This window comes from Lissotriton helveticus, chromosome 9 (assembly GCF_964261635.1).
Source record: "Lissotriton helveticus chromosome 9, aLisHel1.1, whole genome shotgun sequence".
Lineage (NCBI taxonomy): Eukaryota > Metazoa > Chordata > Amphibia > Caudata > Salamandridae > Lissotriton > Lissotriton helveticus.
In genome coordinates, this window is record NC_136070.1 from 189,146,699 (window position 1) to 189,173,927 (window position 27,229).

General features: G+C 42.6%; 1 protein-coding gene across 1 annotated transcript in view; it reads left to right on the forward strand.

Moving 5' to 3' along the window:
• The window catches only part of RTRAF (RNA transcription, translation and transport factor), a 97,671-nt gene extending 88,694 nt beyond the window's left edge, over window positions 1-8,977 (forward strand). The window contains exons 6-8 of the mRNA XM_078659742.1: window positions 3,391-3,459; window positions 5,505-5,553; window positions 8,627-8,977. Coding sequence (XP_078515868.1) covers window positions 3,391-3,459; window positions 5,505-5,553; window positions 8,627-8,781 — 273 coding nt within the window. The 3' untranslated portion in view covers window positions 8,782-8,977. The remainder of the gene's footprint in view (window positions 1-3,390; window positions 3,460-5,504; window positions 5,554-8,626) is intronic.
• Window positions 8,978-27,229: the final 18,252 nt, after the last annotated feature.

A 27,229-nucleotide genomic window follows, 5' to 3' on the forward strand; every position in this document is an offset into this window, starting at 1 on the left:
AATCCCGCAAGACTCAGGTCGGGTACTTCGGACTAAACATCTTGTATTGAATTTGTTTGGAAAGGTTCAGAACCCAATCCACCACAATATTGATACTGACATGCCTGTCAAGAATCTTTTGGTTAGAAACATTTTTTCTTGATAATCATGGTGGGATAGACGATCTGAAACGAGAGATTTCGGAAGTAGGCGAGCTCCGGATAACGGGACTCCGCCTCCAACAAAGATGGTGTTGAAATACTTCCCATTCCAGCAGGCGGATGCCTCCCCCCTGACTCAGTGCCTACACACGAGGCAACGACGGACAGGTCAGTTTACTAGCTACTAAGATCTGATGCTTGTAACCCTGTTACCAGGTTGGACTGTATTATACACCCTAATCGTAGACACTAGTTAGAACCTGTGGCAGTTGATTTTTAAAGTGGTCAATAATTTAATTTCATTTTGGTCGTCTGAATAATCGGTGGGCCCCCTTTAATCACGCATAGGAGAATCCGAGCCGATTTTGTTTAAAATAGGATTACACACGTCTCTTTGAACAAGAGCACAGTCCGTAACAGTAGGTCTTCTTCAAACCAGCTTAGCCCCCTGCTACGGCTATCTATTCTGCATGTTGACAGTACTTGCGTGACTAGGTGTATAGTGAGCTGGGATGCCAGCCGATGAGCCCTGTTGAGAGAGGAGTTACTTTTTAAGGTGTTTTTGGCAGGAACACTTATTGCTCGAGGAGCTTTGGGTTTTATTTTAGACACTTTATACTTCTCTCCCATAGAGCGGGGCCTCCGTTATCCTGAGCAGGGTCCAGGAGAGGTGAGGCTTAACCCCTGGACAATCTGGGTGAGTGATAAATCATTGAAATCCTTTTTGAAACAGAGGGGTACTAATACTATGTATTCTAAGCTGAGATCCTTATGTTTGTCCTCCATTTCTCTAGGTGTGAGACCACTCCAGTTTTGACACGGAGCAAGTTGATTATGGACTAATAAGTCCATTCATATCCTTTTCTGATTCACTTTATATTATGTATATTCACTTTGCGGTAGCAAATCTTTAAGAACAGAGGCCCTGAAGAAAGCCGGTGGAACCTCTTTTTCCTAGTGGCTGAAACATGTTGGCCCTTTTTTCGAGTCAGTCGATATTTGTTTAAGACTGTCTCGTCATTTGCACTGTTCTTGGTTTTAATTAGAGGGTGAAACAACCATTTAAATAAAATACATTGACCTTTCACCACTCTATTTTGTGTCACCACATTATCACATTTTGTGCACTGCACATATTCCCATAATTTATCTAACTCATGGTCAACATAGTGTGTGTGGGTTTGACTCACTGAGAATTTTCTAGCGATTGGGTGTGGACATGGTCCCAATGATCGAGGGACAGACCACCCCAGTTGGTTTGGATGACCAGATGAGAATATAGATCAACAAGAGACTTTTGATGGGAATCCATGACTACGACTCTTGTGAGTCTCACTAACAACCACTTGTGATCTTGTTTTGGCTGCATAAGTATGTACCCCTGATTTGTACAGATCATATTGTGATCTGTTACCCATTATTGAATTGACAATGTTTGCAATTGGATTAGGATTTATTGCACCTAAGTCTTTCAACATAGACCCCTAGTCCTCTGTCTGTTGTTTAACGTATTGTGTGGGGGATGTGAACTATGGCAGGTCTTTAAAATATCCCTCGGACCCTTCTTTTCCTCGTGGTATTTTTTTTTTTTTTTTCATCATGTTGCTTGTCCTACAACATTTTCCGTTTGAAGTAATTGTAGAAACAATCTATATAACCCATTCCCTGGTTCCCTAAATGCCCCTTTATCAGAAATGTAATTTCCTTAGAGTTCCATCGGCGAAGGTTAAATCTGCTGGTAAACTACATATCTGTAATTCGTGGAATTGGAATTATAAATCTTGTTGAAGTAAAGCTTACATTGGCTGCTGTTATGGCAGTGTCCTTATCCCGTGACCCAATAACACCTATACATCTTACCATTTTCGTTTTTAGCATCGTTGGATAGGACTATGATAAGACTTCAATGTATTTTGTCACATTTGTAGTGGTTATAGTGATATGCGGCAAGTAGCTCGGTGGCCGATCAGTAATTCAGTCTTCTGTGTTTTTTCTGAGATGTGCTGCAGTCATTCTGTTTCAGACTTTTTTTTCTCCGAATGGTTTATGAAGAATGCTTTTAGCCCATGTGGAAAAATATGTAGGCTCTGGCTCTGCTGAGTAAACTGTACCGGGGTCTCAGAAGAGTTGTCAAATTGGGTTATGTTGTAAGTGGAAACATTGGGATAACAGATATATTAGTTTCACAAACTGAAATAGCATAAACAAGACACTGCAGGGATCTAAAATTGACTGCTTTTTCTTTATTTTATTAACAAAAAATATTTAATTTTGAAAATCTCATTTTCAGGAAGCTAAAAAAGTGTAAATCTTTCTTTTTTTTGTTGGGTATCCTTTTCAGACAGTCGCCTCCTCTCGAACTTGTTGTATCTAATCTAATGGATTTGTACAGTTCATGGCTACCTGAAGACTTCCTAGCACTAACCCTAACCATCAGAACTTAGAACTGACCCCCCTGAGTGCTGACGAGAGAGAACTATTTGACAAATAGCCTCGTCTTTAAAGACTTCCTGAAGGCAAATTCGGATTCTATTATTCGGATTCTATTTGACGCAGTTCGAGTGGCAGAGAATTTCATAGTTTAGGCGCTAGGTACTTAAAGGAGTAGCCACCCCATATGGATCTGTGGATTTTTGATGTTGTTGCAAAGAGGGAAGTAGGGGATCTTCCAGACCTTCTGGGATTGTATGGTTCAATGAGAGCGCTTAGTTTTTGGGGTCCATTGCTGTGGGAGGACCTATGAGTGATGTAAAGAGCTTTAAACTGCACCCGCTGCTCTGTTGGGAGCCAGTGATGGTCAGCCAAGGCCCTCCTTGTGGACAGGTGCCTGGAATTTTTTAGAAGGTTGTGGGCGGGTGCATTTTGGAAGGTCTGGTGCGGCCTTTTAACCTAGTGTGGGGACCCTAGGTATAGGGAGTTCCCTTAGTCCAGCTGGTAGATGATCAGAGCCTGTACGACGAGTCTAGGTGACTTGGGTTTTCAACATTTTATATATTTTTGATATTGGTCCTGGTTCCTACCACAGGGAATACCAAAAGTGTTCCTCAAACCAGCCCCATGAAACGAGGCTTTAATGTGAACGTTTGCATTACAAAAAGAAAAACAGGCATAAATAAATGCAGGGGTATTCGTTCCAATAGTTCATGGCTTGAGCACCAACAGTTTAGCACCTATTGGGTTTCTTTAGGTTGACAGTGTTTTTCTTTTTAGTACTACAGATAGTTGCTTACCCTTTTGCATTTCTCTTCAGGCAATTCGAATCCTTGTACACGAACGTCTGAGTCAGGAAGCTGTGGCAAAGGCAAATCAGTCCAAAGAGGTAGGTTTTCTTGTTAATCCTTGATTTAACCTGTTTACTAATGCTGAAGTTAGGGTGTCTGAATAATTGAGCTAATCACTTATGCATTCTACACTAAATAATCACAGTAATCTATAGCAGCTCCACATAATAAATGAACCCATAATCAAATGTGCTAAGTGACTTGCTTCCCCATGTGTAAACTGGGCAGGACTGGGCGGAGTAGTCATCTCTCTCTATCACAGGTCTTTTGGGTATCTGATGTGAAGGAGGTTGAGCTTGAATGTGTGGGTGCAGAATGGGCACGTCGCATGGTCAGTCCTTTTTTTGGTGTTACCTGAGACCTTGCATGCGTGACGCTTCAGAGACATTCTGTTCGCTTACACAGAGCTTAGGGCCTTCCCATTTCTTACCATTTGTTAACTTCATTGTCACTCTAATTTGCTTGCTTCTAATTTGTTAACCTGTGTGTTGCCTATCGCCCTCTATCCGTGTTGCCTCCAGCCCCTTCCCCTATCCCCTCCCATCCCTTCCTCTATTCATGTTGCATCCCTCCCCCTTCTTCAATGTTGCATTCCGCCCCCTCTCTATCCGTGTTGCCATTTATCAGTGTTGTCTTTCGCCCCCTCCCTCTATCTGTTACCTCCTGTCCCCTCCCTCTATCTGTGTAGCCTCCTGCCCTTCCCTCTTGCTGTGTTGCCTCCTGCCCCTATCCTTGTTCCCTCCCGTCCTTCTACTCTTTCCATGTTGCCTCCCACTCCCCCAATTCATGTTGCCTCCCACTCCCCCAATTCACTTTGCCTCACTCTATCCGTGTTGCCATGTATCAGTGTTGTCTTTCGCCCCCTCCCTCTGTTACCTCCTGTCCCCTCCCACTATCTGTTGCCTCCTGCCCCTCCCTCTTGCTGTGTTGCCTACTGCCGATATCCTTGTTGCCTCCCGTCCTTCTACTCTTTCCATGTTGCCCCCAATACATGTTGCCTCCCACTCCCCCTATTCATTTTGCCTCCCTCTATCCGTGTTGCAGCTCAACCGATGTGTGTTGCTCCCACCCCCAAAACCCCTGTTATGCATCCCGCCTCCCCCCTTTATTCCTGTTTCCTCTTGAACCCTCGCTCTCTATAGGTTATGCTTTCTGCCCCCACCCTTTGGTGTTTCCTCCCACTGCACCTCACCCTGCAATACAAAAAGAACAGTATGACTCGCCCAACGCTGGCTGCGTCTTCACACTTTAAATAAAAAAAAACACTTTTTGTCCATGGTGTCTTCCCACATACCTTACCTTTGTGTTGCCTCCTGCCCTAAATCCCAGCAATTAGAAGGGGGCAAAAAACACTGACGCAGCCAGCACTGACCGCAACATATTCCTTTAAATTGTTTTTCTCTAGTTCCTTGTTTATGACTGAAGGATCTCTAGGAGTATTACAGTTGATATACGTATACATTTATCTAATCTGCATATAACTCGTAATATCTTTTCAAACCTTTGCATTTAAAAATGTTTATGTAAATGCTCAACTAGACGTTCCTTTGAAATAGATCAGTCTTGTCTGAGATGCAGGTTAAGCCCTCCATTGGAAGGGTTCTTTGGAAAACCTTTGCAGTCAGAGGTGTCATCAGAAGGTTTTAGGCTGTCTCGAATAACAGGAAAGAAATGTGTTTAGCAGATCTCCATTTTATGCAACAGTGTTTTTTTTTTCTTCTTGTTTTCGTTTCCTGCAAAGCATGTATGAATCTATTCACACCACTCATGGAAAATGAGCTTTTTGAATTCTACCAATAGAGAGAGGCATTTCGTAGTAAGTTGCCTGCAACGTTAGTCTGCCCCTTATGTTATTTCTGTTAAGCAACTGAGGGCGCTAAACCAAGTGTAAGTTTATTCTTCATGTAAGCTTCGAATTGAGACTGGAATATTATATAAGCCACATTTCTGGTAACAGATATCGCTTTCATGCTGCAATGAGTTTCACAAATGTAAAAAAAGAAAAGCTTTTGAAGGTTATTTAAGTGACACCATATTTTAGGTTGATAATGTTTCCATACTGTAATATTCTTCTTTCTTTAAGGGCATGCCTATTGCATTAGAAAAGCATGTTCTTGGCTTTGATACAGGAGGTAAGAGATTTCGTTCGTACCTGCATACGTTTTTTTTAAGTTGCATTCGAAATCATTTTTACTTTTCTTAACTCCGTATACTATCACTTGATGTAAATTGTATGGATTTTGGTAATGTCCTGATCTAAGCTAAGTATGTGATTATTGTATAGCCCCTGTAGAAAGTCTTAATCGTTCAGGTTTATTCCCACATATTTCAAGGAAAATCTTTTGTTACATTGCTGAATATCCGTCTGATAGATTTACTCTGCATCCGTGATATGTCCCCAAACAGGTTTTCTTTCAAATCTACTCAAACTATTGGTCAAACTCTGACTCAGTCCATTTTGTTGAATCTCTAGGCCTGTAGGTTGAGCCTATTTCCTTCAAGATACTAGTAGTCACTTCTATGTTCGCTACTCCTCTACTGTTTTCCAGCATCTGTTAAGTCCGTATTTGACTATATTTTAATCCAAAAGACCAAACTATTTATTTGAAAAGTAAGTTGGCCTTTTTTTTTTTTTTATCTTGGCAAACGTCTTGTCCAAAAATACATTAGTCGCTTACCAAACATGGAAGTAACCAAGTACAGAGACAGCAATGTTACAACAATCATGGTTATTCATGCCTGGTCAAAGCCAGTCCTCGTTTATTCGTATTTTATTATACACCTTGTGTAGTCTTCCCTTCAAGGTAAATCAATGTCTGTTCCTCTGCATTTCTAGCTGCTATTGTCCAATAATTCAGGGAAAGGAAGATGTTTAAAATGAATGGAAATGTGGAATTAGGAGCGTTTTTCTTAAACCATTCCTCAAGGTTTGGAAATACCGTGCATCTGAAAAACAGGGAGTAATGGAGAGAGTTCAGAAGGCCTAGAGCATTCTTTCTGGCCTTGCCGCTCCTCCTCAGTCTGAAACTTGTTTGCCAGAGCTGCCTCCCTATTTTGCCCTCGACACAGTGTGTCTATAGTTGGCTCTATGCTTGCTGAGTTCTAGATTGGTAGTTGTGGAGTCTGGAAAAGCCAGCAAAGGAAGTTCATTCACTGCTGTTCCTTCCTAGATGAAATAGAAGGAGCAGGACATGTCACATGGATGTTGAAACGTGTATTTGGCCACAACTAGACTTACTTGAATAAAAATTATAAATGGTCTATTCTCTTAATCATCTGACTAGCAGGATTCTGTCTGCACGAACCCCTGAATACATCTATGGTACATTACCCTATCATTTGACATTGCTGGAGCTTGGCCATGGTTTGACCTTTTTCATTGTGCAGTGACTATTCTCGGAGGGCAATCTTGAACCAAGGATGTGAAACTATCCTTTGTTTCCTACCATTGTCCACTGAACTTGTTTGAGGTGTGTGAGGTCTGCAACTGAAGAATTGACCAAAGAAAGTTGAGTTGTTGACTGCTCTGATCTCCCTTCTGTTTAAAGAAAAATTGTGGCTCAACAACAGAAATTGCATTATAATCAAAGTTATCAACAGAAACCTATTTAAACACAACGTTAATCTTCATACATTCATCTATAAGATATCTCCATAAAAAAACATGCAAATAACTGCAGACATGTGAGTAGTAGATATTTGTCACTTCTATTTTATGACACAGTAGAATATAATGAGGTCAAAGGCAGCGAGCTAAATGGATGCTAGACTTGAAGGAATGATGGTGCACTGCTCTTGTGGTATACTACATGTAGGGTTAGGGCCTTATTATGAGTTTGGCGGTGCGGGAGCGGGACCGTCTTGCTCCCACACTGCCAAACCTGTGTAGGAACCGAACCGCCCCCAGATTGGGAGATTTCTTCTGGTCTTGGGGGTTTTACCAAATGCGGTGCCTATGGTACAGGCACTGCAATGGGAACGTCAAAGGCAGTACCAGCACGGCATGGACTGCTGCAGTACATGCCCTGCAGTTACTGTTGTGCATGCACACCGGAGCGCTCATGTTGTGACATACCCCCCGCCCCGTTTGCATCCACATGGCGTGAGGCACCAGGGGGACCTGTAGGACCCCTTTGTTTCCTCACTACCACACTGTTCATGGCAGTCGCACCGCCATGCAAAGTGTGGCTGTGAGAAAACTTGTAATATCCTTGATGGGGCTACAGCGTCCCCCTCAAGCATATTGCAGCGTGAAGACCATTGCACCACTGCTATGGATCTCTGGTGGTTGCAGTGGTCCCAGGGCTGCCTGACCGCCCTGGTCCTAAGAGGGCAGTCAGACCACAGTTCCTCACAGACCGCCAGACTCTTAATAAGCCCCTTAGCAAAAATCGCAGTAGCTAGTAACGCACTATTCAAAACATAAAATGCGATGACTGTATATGCTCTAAACAACGACAAGCTACTGTCTAGTTATTTAGACATGTTCCTAACCTACACTGGTCTGGAAAAACAATCCAAAGTCTATAATCAACATTTCGGCCACAGCTTATTTATAGGGATGGTGCCCCCCAGTTATTCTACCATTGTGCTACCATTTTAAACATCTGCACAAGCCACTGGTGTAGGTTTGCAAAGTTTGTGTTTTTTAGGCAGGTTTGCTCATCCTGCATGAGTTCTTAAACACCTTTTCCTTCAGATGCTTGTTGACATTTTTAGCCATGTATGGGAGCGTTGCGTCCAAAGGAGTTGCTTAATCATGCCTTGAGGAAGACACCATCTAAGTTTTCTTTTTTTTCTTTCTTTTTTTGTAAGTGGTTGCAACATAAACTATAACGATTTTGGACCTCCACAGCAGTTAAGATGCGTGCAGCACACTACATTCTGAAACAATTATAACCTAATACATAAAACAGTAGAGAAAAACACTAACCATATGGGGCCTTGTGCGCTTCAAGTCTAAATCGGTTTCACTGTGCATATGACCAATAATTGTTGTTCTTGAAAGTATTTTGCTAAGCCACTAGATAACAGGATGATGCCCACCATGTATATTATCATATGGCAACCTATTGTTAAAGGTAGATAACCTTTCCCTTTCTGGTTATGTGATCCTAGGCATGCACTGCATGATATGGAAATGTCTTTATCTAAATAAATCTTAGTTGAATACTGATGCTGTGTTTTTATTTAATGTCAATCTAGATGCTGTTCTTAATGAAGCTGCTCAAATTCTTCGATTACTCCACATTGAAGAGCTTCGAGATCTCCAGACAAAAATTAATGAAGCGATTGTAGCTGTTCAAGCAGTAATTGCAGACCCCAAAACAGATTACAGACTCGGCAAAGTCGGAAGATGAAAAGTTAATTACTTTTGCCCATTCATCATTGTGTGTACTCAATGCAATTTAGGACCTGTGTACAACTCTGGCATATTGTTGAATCGATATTTGAATCAGTATTTGTGTTTGTTTTCAAATACCAACATCTTGTGTACTGCGGATTAAAACTGCATTCTAGCATCAAAATATTTCTCTAATAAAGTTGGTAAAATTATCCACAGTAGTAATGTTTGTCACATGAAGTGCTAAGCAACCAAGTTAAAGTGTTTGCAGTAGGATGTGTTTCTGTGAGGCTTATGAATTCATAAACTGCTCTGCTGATAAGTGGGTAAAAAGATTGGACACATAAATGAGAATCCTTAAAAATAACTGATTTCGTCCACGTCTACGTAGAGCTGACTGAATCGGAATAGATTTTTGGTTTACCAGAAAATAAGTCGTTTCAAAGAACTCGTGCTAGTGCAATGCTACAGTTTTCTAATATTTGGTTCTAGCAATGATTTGGTGGTAGTTCAGGATTCAATGTTCGTTTCTAATCCGCACAATAATTCTTGTTCTTTTTAATTTCATTTCACTGAGAAAAGCCGTGAAGCAATGGATCTAAATTCTTGAATTTGTCACACCCACTGATACATATCTGCTCTTGCAGCGGGGACGAGGCCTATTGGCCATAGTGAGAAAAATAAAAAGATGGACTGAAATGTGATGTGGAGTCACTGAGATTATTTGAAGCATTCTACCATTCAGTTTTTATTGTTCATCCCAGTGAGACACCCTAAGTGCAATGAGTATGTTCAAGCATGAGGTCCCGTAGCTGGCTGTACTATAGAACTCCAGCTGTACCCCACAGATGAGTCCAAACAAGGCTGCTTGTGTTGCCTTGCAGATGGGCATGGCCTACCACTCTGAGCTGAGATGTCACTTATGTGGGAGGCTGAGGCAGATGTTTCATATGGCTGGCCTATGTCTGTGGTTGCAAAAAAAGTACTGAAATGCGGCCGATAATAATCCTTGGGGGCTAAGAATATTTCAAGCATACAATCTAGCAACTTTTTTTCAGCTGTTTCTCTAAATAATGATCTTGGAACATGCTACACACAGACGAGTGTTGTGTTTTTTTTTTTAAATACTGTCTGCGTATTTCGGCTCGTCTGTCTTCTGTCATGTCACTGAACTGGAGTGGCTTATTCAGCACTTGGGCAAATCACTGGAATCCACGTTTCTCTGCTTGCCGTACAGATACAGACTCAATTATACAAAGTAAGCAAATCCTCAATTTGTTTACTAGTAGATACCATGTTACAAATTGAAATCGGGTGGAACAACTATGGATTCTGACATCCCATGTTACAGGTCCAGTAGTTCATAAATTCAGTTTGAAATGAAGATATCCTTGCAGACAGTAAATAACAAAGGTCAATATTGATTTGGAGGCTGTTGGGCTTCGAATAATTGCTACGTTTTCAGAGGATGTTTTCTTGGATTGTCATTATGTGAGCTTTGAGCGGTTTACAACACATCTTTTTTTTTTTTTTTTTACTCAATTGCTTTTGCCACCCAGATATTTTTTTATACAAAATGGTAAGTGCAGATAACACTGTGAGTGAGATGTCTTGCTCTGACTGATCACCCAATCACATTTCAGACATTATAGTTATATTGTTCAATAAAGTCAAAGTTTCTGGGTTTGCCCCCTTAAGAGTGCCTTTATCATATTACTGATACCTTGAGTTACTCTAAAAAAAAAAATCATGTGCGGTCCCATTAGCAGACTTCTTAGAGATGCCCAGCTGGTCAGGTAATTGAGACTGCGGATGGCAGGTGAGAGTGGCTGACCCCACTTTAGTTTTACTATTACAAAATGTATTTAAGAAGCAAACATCCAAGGACCGATTAGAGTCACAAGTCAAACATTAAACTTTTACTTTTCGCAGTGTGTGCCAGGTTTATTCATAGTCCTTCAAGTTTGTGGCCAGCTTGAGTGTGTGCCATTTGCAAATGAAAGCCCTCATCTTCGAACTTTGTGAGCGGAGTGTGGGAGTGGGTGAGGTAGTTGTGAGTTTAGTGAAGGAATGCAGAGAATGAGTCAGGTTAGTCTTTTCTCCTGAGAAAGGGACCTTTTGATTTCAGATCCCCCTGAGCATCTCTAGGTCCTTCATATGGGCTCGGAGTTCTACCTAGGTACCAACAACACCAGTGATGTTTTTAGCATGTTTACCTAAGTTGCAGTTACAGTAAAGTGCTTTGTGGAAAACCTTTTGGTTATGAATATGCTTTTACGGTTTTTAATACGGCTGCGATCTGGGGAGGGTTGCAGGGGCATTGGTTTGCATCTCCAAGCATCCGGCTCCTGTTCTGAGAACAAAATGTTTGTGGCCATGTGTGGAAAGTTGCTACCACCTAGGGTCGTGTGTTCTCGGTCTTGACGCTCATGAACTCTGACCAATACAAATGGGGGTAAACTGGTATGCACCTTGAACTCTGACCAACTGGAATCATCAGATGGATGTGCACCAGTGTCATCTATATTTGAAAATGTAATTGGTGCTCTCCCAGCATCTGCTGGTGAATTTAAACATTAAAGGGTGCAGGGGAAAGGATGACACTGCAGCTAGTTACATGCTCCAGTCTATGACATCAGTCATGACACCGGCCGTACCAATGTATCCACTAACATTTATCCATACCAAGAAAATGCTCCTTCCGGTGACTTTTGTTTTGAACTTGGTCAAGCTATTTAGTGTCACCTCCGCTCTCTTATTTACAAGGTCATATGCTTCCTCTGTGTTCACTGCTGTGGTCCTACGATGGGACCGGTGTAATCCTTGTGATATTTTAATTTAGTGTGAAGAATCCAATGTTTGGCGGGCGTGATTCACAACTTCCATATTTTCCCTAAATAATTTTAATAAAACTCTACGTGCATTATGTGGCTCCGGTACCTGGGTATTTGGCACCGAAGATGCCATTATCAGATCAGTTAAGATGAGGAGCAGATAAAAGCAATTGCCTCATGATCCGCAAAGGATGACTCTCCAGTCGGCAGGGTCAGGCTCGAGCGCCAGGGAGACGCAAGGCCTGTAATGAGGTGTAGGATGAACCACGGTGATTGGGATCAAGAGCTGCCCTGGCGGGCCTCACTGCTTCAAAATTAATCTGAGCTTTGAGGGCCCTGCCTGGGGACACGGGCATACCCAAGAGCAGCATTGAAAAGGAGTTTACACCGCAGTCCGCAGGAGTTCAAACGAGCAATGCAGCTTAATATTCACCAGGAACTGACACGTCAGTTTTACTGTTTAAGCGGTCTCCAGAAAAGCGTAACTTTAACATTTAGGCCACACCGGCACTTTTCAGAGAATCCTATTGGTTCACGTTCGTGATCAAAACATCACATTCAACATAAACTATTCTGTCAATCAATATGTTATTCCTCTTGTAGGTGTTAACACCTAGGGCAGTGCATGCTGCCCGAGGAAGCCGTTTTTAGTCATAAAAAGTGTATATGATTGTTGTGGATGAACGGCACACCGGAGATCAAGTAGGTGAAGAAGGCAGGGTTTATTCAAGGTAAGAATTAGGTACAGAGCCTCCTGCCTCAGCAACCGCCAGGTCGGAATGAAGGGAATCTGGAATCCACTGCATGCAATGCATGATTCCAGATTCCACATTCCATGGTGAGAGGCAGGAGAAACAAGGAGAATACAACATATCCTCTCTTCTTAATGAACAAAGTATAAACTATATAATTACAGACTAAAGACATGAAATGATCATGTAAAGTTCATGCTTGGAACAAAATATCTTTGCAGAGTGTAAGTGCAGTGAGAAAGTACGAACATAACTAAGTAATGAAATTACTAAATATAATAAAAATTGTCAATGGACGCATTATACAAACAAGATAAAACTTGTACTACATGAATATTCATTTCACAATCCTACTCTATAATGTAACATACAATAATCAAACTAGGATAGCAAATGGGAGCAGGAAAGGAAGGTTAGAGTAAGAATTAATACAACACAAAGTTATCAAACTTCCTGGGAGTATTACGCTGTCTTGAGGAACGAGGGTCTGCTTGTGTAGGCAGACTGACCTGCTCGTTAATTCGCTCAGATTCACTAGGGATGAATTTGGGATTGACTGCGACTCCAGGACCATTGGAACAGGAAGCATTCTCAGAATCACACGAGTCATTCTTGGCAACACCACCACTCCCTTTCGCAAACAGAGCAATCCTTCTAAAGTTCCAATTCTGGCCATTCTCAAGTACAACATGCCACTTGTGCACCTCTTTAACTTTGAACGGATCAGAAAACTTGTTCGCTCCAGACTCCTTTCTACCTAACTTGATTTTGACATAATCACCAACATCAACTTTACCAATCTTCCCTTTGAAACATCTGTCATGCATGGAATTAGCATTAGGGGAGCACTCAAACCCTTGAGACTTAAGTTCCAACAACCACTGAGGAATCATCTTAGTTTTGGGAATTCTACCTCGCATGGTCACAAAGGGAACCTTATTAGTTACACTATGTACTGTGGTATTATAAGACCAAACAGCCTCCTCCACAGCACTACGAACATTCCGTTTACTTTGCAAAGCCAGTTGAATAACACCCTTAATAAGTCTGTTCATACGCTCCACAATGCCGTTCCCCTGTGGATTATATAAGGACGTATGCATGTGTCTAATTCCATGGTTGGAAAGAAAATTTTTCATGGAGGAAGACGTCAATTGTGTACCGTTGTCTGTCAACAATACGCATGGAAAACTTTCTTTCATAAAAACCGACCTAAGATACCCAATCACACTCTCCGTGGTTATATTCTTCATGAACTCAACACTCAACCAACGAGAACATGCATCTACTAGGACTGTTGCAAACCGACAATCAGCAGACAAGTAGTCCATAGGGCCGATAAAGTCTAAACAAACTTTGCTCCAAGGTAAATCTTCGCAGTTAGATATAGATCCCAAAGGACGTGAATTCACCTTTAATCTTTTTTCGCTCTCCTTGCACATCATACAGTTCTCCACCCAACGCCTTACATCATCATCTAGACCTGGCCACCAAAAGTTGGTCTTGAGGCGTTTACTAGTCATACTCTGACCGAGGTGACCTTCATGGGCCAGAGTAAATAATCTCTTCTTCAATGAATTAGGAGGTACAAATCTTTCACCTCTCAAAACAAAATCATCAGAGCTACCTACACTAAGCTCCTCCTGTACCTGTATGAAACTGCGTAAAGAAGATTTAATGTCACCCTCACGCTTCCACCCCAACCGGATGGCACTAATCAATTCTGCAAAATCAGAATCGGTCAAAACAGCTCGATGCCACTCTTCTCTAGATATGGAGTTAAAACCATTTGAGCAAACATCACTGAAATCATCAACCAAGCACACAGTCTCATCATCAAAATCATAGCACTCCCCACAATCAACAGGGAGACGGGACAAGCAATCTGCTTGAACGTTCTTCCAACCAGAGATGTGCTGTAGCGAAAAATCATACTCCTGTAACTTTGCAGCAAATCTCATGAGCCGAGGAGAACCTTTACTCGCACCACCAGGTGAAAGTATTTTGAGGAGGGGCTTGTGATCTGTTCTAAGTGAAAAGTGTGAGCCCCATACATAAGTACGGAAGTGCGACACACCCCAAACAGCAGCTAACGCTTCACGTTCTATGACCGCATAATTACGTTCTGAAATCGTTAAGGTGCGTGAAGCGAAAGCTACTGTTTTCTCTGTGTCACCCTTCTGAGAAAGGACAGCACCAATGCCATAAGCACTTGCATCCACGGTCACAAACGTATCTCTACCTGGTTCATATGTGGTGAGAATACCTGCATTGACGATCTCTAACTTGATCGTTTTAAAGGAATCAGATTGTAGAGGACCCCAGTCAAATTGAACACCTTTCTTGAGAAGTGACCTCAAAGCTTCAGTCTTGTGAGAAAAATTGTGGACAAACTTAGAATAATATTTCACTAACCCCAGAAACGATTTCAATTGTTCTTTGTTCGTGGGAATGGGAGCACATCTGATGGCTTTCAATAAGTCTTCCTTGGGTTTAACACCTGCATGTGATATAGTGTAACCTAGGTAATCTATTTCTGTTAACATGAACTGGCATTTATCTTTTCTAAGAGTAAGACCCGCATCAGAAAAGATATGCAACACCTTGGCTAAGTTATCGTTGTGTTCAGATTCATCAATCCCTGTCACTAAAACATCATCTTGAAAATAATGAACTTGCTTCAGGCTCCCAAACAAAGAATGCATCATGCGTTGAAATACGCTGGCTGCGGAAGCCAACCCAAAGGGCAATCTTTTAAATTGGAATACTCCCTCAACAGTGACAAAAGCATGATGAAGAACTACTTGGTGATATGCTGAACGGAGGTCTAGTTTACTAAAAAATCTTGCCTTGTCCATTAACAGTACCATTTCGGAAATATTAGGGAGTGGGAATTTATCCACTACTATGTTCTGATTGAGGGACCTAAGGTCCACACAAAAACGCAATTTCCCATCCTTTTTCTTAGTAACGACTACAGGCGAAAGCCATTCTGAGACTTCTACAGGTTCTATAATATCCTGTTTTTGCATGTCATCTAACATGTCCTTTACTTCCTTGCGAATGGCAATGGGTATTCTCCTGAGAGTGTGTCTTACAGGAGAGGCATCTTTTTTCAGTTTAATGACATGTATGTAACCACTCAACTTGCCTAAATCTGTGCGAAAAACATCCGCAAATTTATCCAAAATAAAGTCAATACTATGACATTCATCAATTACTAAAACACTTTCAGTAGAACGCGGGTCTAAAATAATGTGTAAATCGTACTGTTGTATCCAGCCCAAAATTGCCGGGCCGTCATCTGAAATGTATACCTTACCATGAGAACATCTGCCTTTAAATTCAAATGAAACATCCATAACGCCTTTAATGTTGATAATTTGCCCACTATACCCTTTAGGAATTATGTCACTCACTTGAAGTATCACATCGGGCCAGTGTTTTTTGAATAATGACATGGGAAATATGGAATGCATGGATCCCGGATCAACGAGAAGCGTTATGGTAGCACCATTTACAATAAATTTTGCTTTCGGCCTCTGGAGACCAACGCAAAGGCACGTTCCCACATCATCACAACCTTCAATGCACAAAGACATTTCATTGGGAACATATTCATCATCTACAAAAGCAACCTTATTCACAGAAGGCGACCTGCAGGCCTTGCTAATATGACCCTTTCTTCCACATTTCATACAGGTTTTGTCTCTGGCAAAACACCCTGCAAAGTCGGCTGCATGAGCCATGCTACCGCAGCGAAAACAACCCATAAATTTGCTTTTCCCAACTAAATTAGAATTTCTGTTTCTCTGTCTAAAATTGGAAATTTTGGGTTTAGTATCAGTTGAACCAAAGGTTTTAGGTCTGACATCTGCGGAAGTGGGATTCTTGTCCGTTTTGTTCACGACGCATATAGAATCATCCTTGTTCACATCCAAGCTGTGCATTTCTTCCATGCATTTGTCGGCTTCTTCCACTACTTTTGCAATGGCTATGGCTTCCGTTAAGCTTGGGTTCTTTGCAGCCCAAAGTTTTTGCTGCATCCTTTTGTTCTTGCATTGGACGATTAATTGGTCTCTGATCATCTGATCAGTCATGGGTCCAAAATCACACTTAAGTGAAAGTTCCCTAAGTCGTGTAACCATTTGATCAATGGATTCTTTATCTTTTTGAGGCATAGTGTAAAACTTGTGTCTCTGCATGACAATATTCACCTTCTTTCCGAAGTATTTCTCAAGTCTCATTTTCGCTTCCATATAAGGATTATCAACTAGTTCACCATCTGCACCACGTAATTCAGGTAAAAACTTGAATGCATGTTGACCACCCTTGCCTAGTGAATTTAATAAGATTGCTTTCTTTCTTGACAAGGGAAATCTAAGGCCATCAATGGCTTCAAGATAATTTTCAAAGACACCAATCCATTCCTCCCATTCCAAGGCTGGTGTATCTCCTTCGGCTAAAAATGGGGGAGGAGGTGCAATGGTGGAATTGGCTGTCGTGGCCATGGTAATGAGAAATTGTAGGGTGATCAATGCGGAATTAGGCTGAGGCAGGATAGGTTGTAGATTCAATAAGTACGTAGGCAGGTCAATGTAACGTAGAACGGTTGCATGGGGTGAGTTCGTTTCTTGAATAAGTTTGTAAGGTATTATTATTAGTTATTATTAAAGAAAGAGAAATTTTTTTTTTTTCTACTTTCTACATGTATGTAGTAGTATAATGTTGTTCTTATACTATATTAATAAAACCTGAATAAAAACAGTCCTGCACCGTGTCTTTTATACTCCAGTAATGTTTGCAGGTCGGAATGAAGGGAATCTGGAATCCACTGCATGCAATGCATGATTCCAGATTCCACATTCCATGGTGAGAGGCAGGAGAAACAAGGAGAATACAACAATGATCTTTACACCACAGTAGAGCAGTGGAGAAGGCAGCCACATTAAAAGAGTAATTTAAAAAATGAGTAAAAGTGACCTAAAAAATTATGTTTTGGTTTGTTTCTTCTGCTGGCGGTCTGAATGTCACTAGCTTGTGCTGTAGCGCGCAGCCACAGGAGCGCGCCATTGTAAAAGCTCCAAACAGGCATATGTTTAAAAACATAAATATCCGAGGGATCTAGGCCCTTTACCACGTATTAAGGTGTAAAGAAAATCAATTAAAAAAGTCTTTGCTTAGTTACTAAAAATCAATTCACATTTTAAGAACATTAAAACATTAACAATATGTACATCAGGCAAAATGCTGAGGTACTGGGTTTTTTAGAACCGGTAATGAACCGGTAACCCAGCGGTGCCAGGGTACACCCAAAGACCTCGGGTTCTTTCCTGATTCAGACCACAGAAACTCAGTCTTCTAGGTGAAGTCAAGGATCGATTTTATTGGCTGCAACCAAGAAACAAGCGTCCTAGAAGTACAACACACGGGATGTATATTCTCAGGAGACTGCTCAAACTTACAAAGTCAGGCTTCTCTTTTTATACAAAATATTGTGCTTTAGGCAAACATTCTTCGAATTTACAGTACACTATTCACATTCTTTGTTACAAAGGAAAAGCAGAGTCATGATGACATGTCTATATTTCAGTTCGTCCAGCCCACAACAAATCACCCGGCAAGGCCCAACATTTCATCAGATATCGGTGGACCCCCAATAAAAATGGGCACCTCCCCATCATAAAGCAAGTGAGAGAAAAGAGCAGGGACAGGTGTGAGCAAGATTCGGCAGGGTGTGTGCGATGAAATGGGTTTATGGCCTGTTGTGCCTTGATGCTATCTCATTCGGCCACTGGGAGAGGAACTGACCAAACAGGTTCGGCCTGGGGCAATGGTTCCAACTTGCCCAGGTCACAGGAAAGTCAATTAAGGTGTACGTGTCCTTTGGGATCGAATTTAGGTGTATTATAAGCCTATGTAAAGGGCAACTCACAAAATGGCTGCCGTATACAAAATGGAAGCCAAGGGTTCAGAACGGAAATGACGATTTCGAGGTGAAATCGTCACTGGAATATGACGCAAATGCTTGTACATAGTGTACTCGTCATTTTCGGTCTTTTGATACTAAATTCGTAATGTTACGACGAAGTTTTATTCTCAAGTCCAGAATTTTCAGAACCACAAACCCTCCTTTTGCCCTTACATAGGCAATTTAACCTAATCTCATGCTAATCTGAGTCCAGGTCTATATTCCTAAAGTCATTGAGATGTTGCTGTAACATCATTGCAGGAGCACACTGTACGCACAGACAGAACAGGAAAAGAATGGCTAGGACCATCCCAATGGCCATCAGAATTTTCCATCCCCAGGCGGATATCAGTTCCCAGAACCATCCCATTAAAGACCAATCTCCTTTATCCACATGAATAGATTCGGAAATCTTATGCAGTTTAGAGATGGCCTGGTACACTGTTGGAGCGTTATCTGGAATGAAAACACAGCAACTCGATTGGATCAATCTACATACCCCACCTCGGTCTGCAAGTATGACATCTAAAGCGACCCTGTTCTGAAGGGTCATAAGGCGATCCGACTGGAGCTCAGCAGTCAAGTTACTAAGGGCACCAGCAGTTTCAATCACGGTGGATTCAACCACCCTTGTCAATTGCCTTATGTTCCTGCTGTTAGCCATCGGTCCCCAGAACGGCAGAAAACCCTTTACGAAGTCCCCAAATTCTTGTCCTGCAGTGTCTTCTTGACTCAAGGCACCTCTAACTATCCTTGTCTTGTGGTAATCTGCCGCTGCTGTGTAGGTGGGAGGCAACAGGAACGAAACAAAACATGAGCCCGAAAAGTCAGGGGGCAACCATGTATAGGCTCTATCATGGCAGATGAAATAGGTACCCTTAGCTGCTAAAAACGAAGGGGAAGTCTGGGCTGCAAAAACATATGTTTTAGTGCAGATACTCTTCCCTAACTGAGCTCTGGGATTCGTGCCATTACCTTGCAGACACAGATGACCCTGATGGGGTACAATCCAAATCGGGGAAGATCTCTTAGCTTGCTGTTTCTCACTCAGAGTAGCTCCATATCTGGTTATGTTCCATCCTATGTATACTAGTGTCTCATCTCTCGGGATAGTCTCATAAGAAATACCTTCCTTAATCATGTCTACTATACCCTTAACTAGAGCACTATTTTTAGGATTGTCTGTTACAGAACATAGGGGGTAGACTTCATGTGCGTATATGAACATTGTTCTGTATGCCCACACAGAACCATTGTGACTGAATGGCAGGACCAGATAAGGAATACCTTTATCCGTTGTGTGAGGCATAAGACCACACACCCAACAGTTAGTCGTGTTCATTACAAGTTGGTGTTGGTGCAAGAGCTGAACAAAGGAGTTATTAATAAACTCTAGTCTCCTAGCTGATTCGTATTCAGGAAGGGGTTGAAAAGAATGTGAGGAAACAGTAGAAGGAGGAGGTATAGGCGATGTAGTGGGTGCAAATGTTACTCGAAAAGAGAATAACACGTAACTTATTAAAAATATCATCACACTGAATAACATGAAAATGCACAATATCAAAAAGCTTTTCTTTGTCATTATTTTACAAATCCTGTGTTTAAAGTTCATTTCCTTGGCAGGTCTCTCCATCTCGAGAAACTCCATCCTCTCTAAAGTGCTGCCCGCGATGGGAGGTTGATTCTGCTAAGGAATGCTTCTGTCAGTCCAGGGCAACTCCCTTAGACCAACCAGAACTGCCGACCTAACGTCATCAGCTGCACCCCAAAGACTTTGGGCAATCGCGGCCCTAGCAGCGGAACCCGGATGGCGGTTCGAAAAACAAAAATGAGCAAGTTTCTCAGATGGTAGAGCTGCACTTTCAAAAATAGTACTTGGAGGTGAAAAAAAAAGGTTTTGTTTATTTGTCCATAGGTCTTGGCCTCAAATTATAGCGCTTTTTACCGGGTACTGTCTGATCCTGAAACAGGAGTTCAGGCTCTGTAGTGTTCAATGGAATTGACGGTGATACAGCTGGTTGCAAAATGTTCTCGCTCTCTTGTTCAGTAAATGTTCCTTTTACTCGTGCATCACTGAAGGGCAGAAAGCGTGGCACAGTTTCAGTTTCTGAGTCGGCGACACCCTTCTGGACCCACTGGTCATATGGCAGAGGCAGAGGGATCCGTTTGCAATGGATCCCGTGGATCCAGTTCGCCTTCCCCTCCACTCGAACTGCTGATCTTGTGGAAAGAAGGATGAGGTGCGGTCCGGTCCACCTGGGCTGGTCGTTTTTGGTTCTCTGGAAGTTCTTGACAAGGACCCAGGAACCAGGGTCGATTGTGTGACCTGGAGTCTCGGAGACCGGAGGCAGGGTGTCGTGAACCTGTTGATGCAAAACACGCAATTTAGCCGTCAATTCATACAGATAATCAAGCAAAACAGGGTGTTCAATTTCGCTGAACCTAGTGGGCCTTGGCACTCCCCATATGTTGGCCGGGCGGCCAAAGACTATCTCATAGGGGCTAAGTTTCACTCGTGAATGCACAGTCATTCTGGTTGATAGGAGTGCTAAGGGTAGAGCATCAGGCCATATAAGACCTGTGCTCGCTTGAATTTTGGCCAGTTTTAACTTAAGCGTGCCATTATAACATTCTACTAATCCAGCTGATTGGGGGTGATTTGCAGCGTGGAACCTTTGTTGAATGCCTAGCCCTTCACACACTCTCTTCATCACTCGACCCACAAATTCACTCCCATTATCAATCCAGACCATTCTAGGCATTCCAAATCTGGGGAAGTACTCTTTCACAAGGGCTTTGGCTGTGGATAAGGCAGTATTGTCTTTTAGGGAGTATGCTTCTACCCATCTTGAGAAGGCACAAACAACAACAAGTACGTATTTTAGATTGTTGCACCTCTCCATGTGAATGACATTCGGCTCATCACATTCCTTGCAGTTTCTTTCGTGATTTCATCAGCAAATGCATTTCCACGACCAACATCATCAGTCACCTTCTTGTGAGCACTACATTTCACAATCGCCACTTGCAGAGACATGGTCAGTGATTCAAGAAGCTCATTCACCAACTGACCATGCTGAATCTTAGCTCCATGCGAAGTCAGGAATCCACGTTCTTTCCACAGTCGTCCAAAACTATGAGCCACACCAAATGCATACTGACTGTCGGTATAGACAGTCACTTTCATTCCTTTTGACAGCACACATGCTCTCGTAAGTGCAATCAACTCTGCTGCTTGAGCTGAATTATGTGGAATACGTGCAGCTTCAACAATTGTATGCAAAGTTGTGACAGTATATGCTGCAGTCGTGTCACCATTCAGGAGCTTGAAGCATGAACCATCCACACACAATGTACCATCACATTCAGCAAGAGGAGTATCGTAGAGATCTACTCTCCCTTTCATTTCTTCTTCTGTTCTAAGAAAACAATCATGCTGTTCTGAAGCATCTAATTCCTCTACAATTGGCAGCAACGTAGCTAGGTTTAAAGTGTTGCACCTTTTTATGTGCACATGACTAGCTAACAATGTTAATTCGTAACCTGACAATCGAGCACTAGTTAAGTGCTGTCTTGGTTCTATTTAACAACGTGTCTACTGCATGTGGGACCATCACGACTAGTGTATTGTTCATTACTAGACCAGCAGACTGTCGAATAGAAACAGCTTCTGCCGCTGTGGCTCTTAAACAACTTGGCAACGCTCTAGCTACTGGATCCAAAGTCGACGAAAAATATGCACATGGACGCTGTTTGTCCCCAAACAACTGAGTCAACACTGACAATGCACAACCTTCCTTCTCATGGACATACAATGTAAAGGGCTTACTGTAGTTGGGGGTACCCAACACAGGAGCCGAACATAATGCTGTGCGCAATTCAGAAAAACTTTTCTGACACTCTTCAGACCAGGGAATGGGATTGGGTGTATCTTTACACGTTAATGCCACCAAAGGTTTGGCTAATAATGAAAAATTTGGTATCCACTGTCTGCAATATGATGTAATACCCAAGAAAGCACGCACTTCTCTCTGTGTTCTTGGCACACTCAATTTCGCTATTGCCTGAATTCTTTCTGGGGTCAGTTTCCTTCCCTCCTTCGAAAAGAGATGACCTAAGTAGGTCACTTCTTGTCGACAATATTGCAATTTTGAGAGAGACACTTTGTGGTGCAAATGACGCAACAATGACGCAACAATGACAACGTGGCTTCTTTACAGATTTCCTCAGTATCTGCAGCAACAAGCAAATCATCCACGTACTGAATAAGGGTAGCACCTTCAGGTAAAACAATTGTATCAAGCTGTGTTTTTAAAGCTTGACTATATATTGATGGACTTTCACAGTAGCCCTGTGAGGCTCGTTTAAAGCGGAAGCTGCGACCTCCTAAACTGAAGCCAAAAATATCCCTACTCTCCTCAGCAATCGGGATGCTGAAGAAAGCATTCTTCAAGTCAATCACCGAAAACCAGGTGGCAGAAGCTGGAATCATAGTCAATAGGGCAGTAATGTCAGGAACAACTGGAAATTGTGGCACAACTATTTTATTGACCTCTCTAAGATCAATCACGAATCTGTAAACAGGTGGCGGGGAAGGGTCAGTTCGCTTAAAAACAGGCAGAACAGGACTATTGCAAACGTTGCCTCTTGTCTCTTCAATGACATTTTTTTCAATTAGATCACTAGCAAAGCTTTTTCACCTTCACTAGAGATTTTGTATTGGGGAATTCGTGGCATTCTAACATTGGCTTTCAATGTTACAACATATGGTGGTATTTCCAAAAGACCTACATCATTAGGACCAGTAGCCCAAAGAATATTAGGGAGAGATGACAATTCTGTTGGAAGTTTATCTCTCGACAAATACATTGGAGAAACCTCTTTCTTACCCAGTGTAAGTTGTACTCCAGAAGGAGAACAGTACAAAGTCGCATACAATCTTTTTAGCAAATCTAATCCTAGCAAGTTTTCACCACAACCTGTTGTTAGAATAAGGGGTGCTTCGAATTCACAAGGTCCAACAGAAAGGGACAAAGGGTCAGAAATCGGATTTCTAACTGGGGCGCCAGAAAAACCTACAGATACATTCATTTCGCCAGACAAAGGTGCGCCAGGGAGTTTGGAGTGCATAAAAGAACTCTTTGTAGCACCAGTATCCAACAGAAAAGGCTCTGACACACCTGATGTAATCACCTCAACGTAAGGTCCACTCTGATCTACTGGAACTGAATCAACTCCCTCTCTTTGTCTATGGCTGTCCTAGCAATCATTACCTTCCCAATGCTCATCTTCTGTATAGTAATCATCAGCATAGTACTGAGCTGTCCTACCAGATGCGTTATTCTGCTGATCGAACCTATTCATGGAATTTTGAGGTGGAAGAGACTGTGTTCTGGGGGAAATTTCCACGTCCTCTACCTCTAGACGCTTGTTGAACACCTCGACCTCTTACACCAGAAGCACCATTTTCACGCTGTAATAAAATAGGACAACTATACTTGAAATGACCCTCTTCCTTGCAATATGAACACTGATTGGGGCCTACAGGGACACGTGGTTGAGTATACTCGACTCTTTGCGAGTTCCTCTGATACTGTTGAGGCTGCTGATAATTATTCTGATAGTTACTCTGACCACTATTATTTTGACCACCACCATTCTGGCCACCACCACCACGTGGCGGATATGCTTGCTGTAACAAAACCTTCGTTTTCAATTCTTTAGTTTTCTTTTCTGCTCTATCTTTCTCGTCTTTGTCTCGATTTTCGTAATACTGTGCAGTAGCCAATATCTGTGCTGAGGAGGAAACTGCCCATGAACTCTCTGAATCTTTTAACTTTTTACACAACTCGGGAAGCAGATTGTGCACGAATTTATCGACGAACAAACGCTGACCACCTTCTGTGCTCATATCTTGACCACTGTGGTCGACAAAAGTCTCTTCAAACCTGGTGAAGAAATCGGAGACCGTTTCATCTTTCTTCTGCTTACATGCAGACAACTTATCCCAATTTACACGTATTGCAGGCATTATCGTTTTCATGTAATCAATTATTTTACCAGGAAGTTCAGCTACTAAAGGCTCAGGCTTAGCACCACCAACTGGTCGGGCATCTGCAGCAGCAATATTAGCCCATGAGTCACCTAACTCCTGATCATGATCTGTATGACGAATCTTACCCCATAAAGGCTGTGGAACAACATTCCCAAATAACATATCGATATCGGCTAAATTCATGATACATGACCCTGCAGTCTGTGACAACTCTTTGTAATACCCTGCGGGATTTTTACGGGGATCAGGTAATGTCTGTTTAAGGGCTAAAACTTCAGCTCGCCTCCATGGGACATGTACCCACACCCGCTGAAAGTGTGGCAGAATAGGTGGGTGAGCATTTGCGTCACCCTCTCTCCATTGTGGGGGAACCTCTCTCATGGGGTACTGTCGCGCCTTTTTCCTACCGGATGTGCCATGCTCAAATGACGACTGAGAACTGCCCCCCTTACTCCGAAATGACAACAATGTCTCAACCGCTCTCTCGACATCTGGACCTACGATCATGCCCTCTCCAAATTCGAACCGTACACGACACAACTTGGGCGGGTTGTATTCCAGATCATTGTCTTCCAAATCCTCACAGAGGAAAACACACATTTGTTCAAAAACATATCTCTGCGTCGGTGCTTCCCATTGACGGAAGACTTCCATGACAGACTCTACATCATACCTTACAGTGTCCATAACCCATTTATGTGCTAAACGATTCAGTAAATCTCTCTCTCGATAGTCAGGCAGTTGACTTTGCAACTGTCTTCGTTCCATGTTAGGGGTCATAGTAGGCGACCCGAAAAGAGGTGAGAAAAGATTAGTAACAGTGTTGGCCACTCTCTGCCGAACGGAAGGAGAAACTGACGGAAGAACGGGTGGAAAAACAGGGTGAGATGAGGCAGGAGCAGAAGCAATAGCAGAGGGATCATTAGGAGAAATAGAAGGTGCACTGGGCAAAGTCATAGAAAGCACAGGTGAAACAGATGTGATCGGTGGGTCTTGAGGAGGCTGCACCGCAGGAGCCAGCTGAAGAACAGCTGGTGGGTGCTGTGGAGGAACAGGAGGCACAGGTTGCACAACTAAAGGTTGCGGAGGTGCCGTGGCATTTTGCGCATAGGGGGGGTGGCGAACTTAATAAATGCGACATTAAGGGATCTTTTTCAAGCCCTTTTGCTGCATCTTGCTGAGGAGGTGGCAAAACTGGATAGCATTGATCTATTACCATTTTGCGTTGCCTGTGCAACTGCTCACTCATCTGTTCTTCTTCATTGTCTTTAAACTGCATAGCAGCTTGCATTATCGAAATTCCCCCTCCTCTCTTATTTTTCTTCGCTAATTTAATTTCCTTCTGTTTGGCTGCCTTACGCCATAGGCGGAAAGAGTCAAACCTCGCCGGCCGGGCTTTCTTCTTGAAAAGTTTAACTTCGAGGTTATCTAAGATTTCTGTATCAAAGCTACCATATTGGCGCTATTTTAAAACACCCTCTTTTCTGGTGTATTTGATCCACACTTCATTGTATGTGATGGGCCCTACTCCATGTTTTACATATAATTCGTAAGTTGGAGTTCCAACCGGAGGAACCGGATACGAGTCCTCCAATCGGGAGTCCCTATTATTACAACCAAGACAAAACAAATTTCCAAGTCTAAGACCAGGCATCTTCGCTCTCTAGTCTAGCTCCAAACTTCAAAGGATTATCGATTACGATATTTCTCGTGAATACACGAGTCCTTCGGCTTTGGCACTTGCAAGTTCCAAATCAAAACCAACTAAGGACTGGGAGAAGCTCCACTTATACTTAACTGAGATATCGATGACGTCACCAGAAGACTCGTCTTATCGTTTCGCACTACCAAACTTCAAGGGTCCAAATCAGGGCGATAGCCAGGGCAGCAGTCCTTTGTAGCCATCGGGAAGCGGGGAACCTCGCAGCAAAGACTTTCGGACCACGTCGACATGCAGGGGTCGATGAAGTGGATAGCCTTCCCCCAGAATTTTCACACGAAGCACCTCACGAACCTCTGGCTGGACTGGTATCGCTGGAATCGCCCCACGTTGGGCGCCAACTGAGGTACTGGGTTTTTCAGAACCGGTAATGAACCGGTAACCCAGCGGTGCCAGGGTACACCCAAAGACCTCGGGTTCTTTCCTGATTCAGACCACAGAAACTCAGAGTCTTCTAGGTGAAGTCAAGGATCGATTTTATTGGCTGCAAACAAGAAACAAGCGTCCTAGAAGTACAACACACAGGATGTATATTCTCAGGAGACTGCTCAAACTTACAAAGTCAGGCTTCTCTTTTTATACAAAATATTGTGCTTTAGGCAAACATTCTTCAAATTTACAGTACACTATTCACATTCTTTGTTACAAGGGAAAAGCAGAGTCATGATGACATGTCTATATTTCAGTTCGTCCAGCCCACAAAAAATCACCCGGCAAGGCTCAACATTTCATCAGATATCGGTGGACCCCCAATAAAAATGGGCACCTCCCCATCATAAAGCAAGTGAGAGAAAAGAGCAGGGACAGGTGTGAGCAAGATTCGGCAGGGTGTGTGCGATAAAATGGGTTTATGGCCTGTTGTGCCTTGATGCTATCTCATTCGGCCACTGGGAGAGGAACTGACAAAACAGGTTCGGCCTGGGGGCAATGGTTCCAACTTGCCCAGGTCACAGGAAAGTCAATTAAGGTGTACGTGTCCTTTCGGATCGAATTTAGCTGTATTATAAGCCTATGTAAAGGGCAACTCACAAAATGGCTGCCGTATACAAAATGGAAGCCAAGGGTTCAGAACAGAAATGACGATTTCGAGGTGAAATCGTCACTGGAATATGACGAAAATGCTTGTACATAG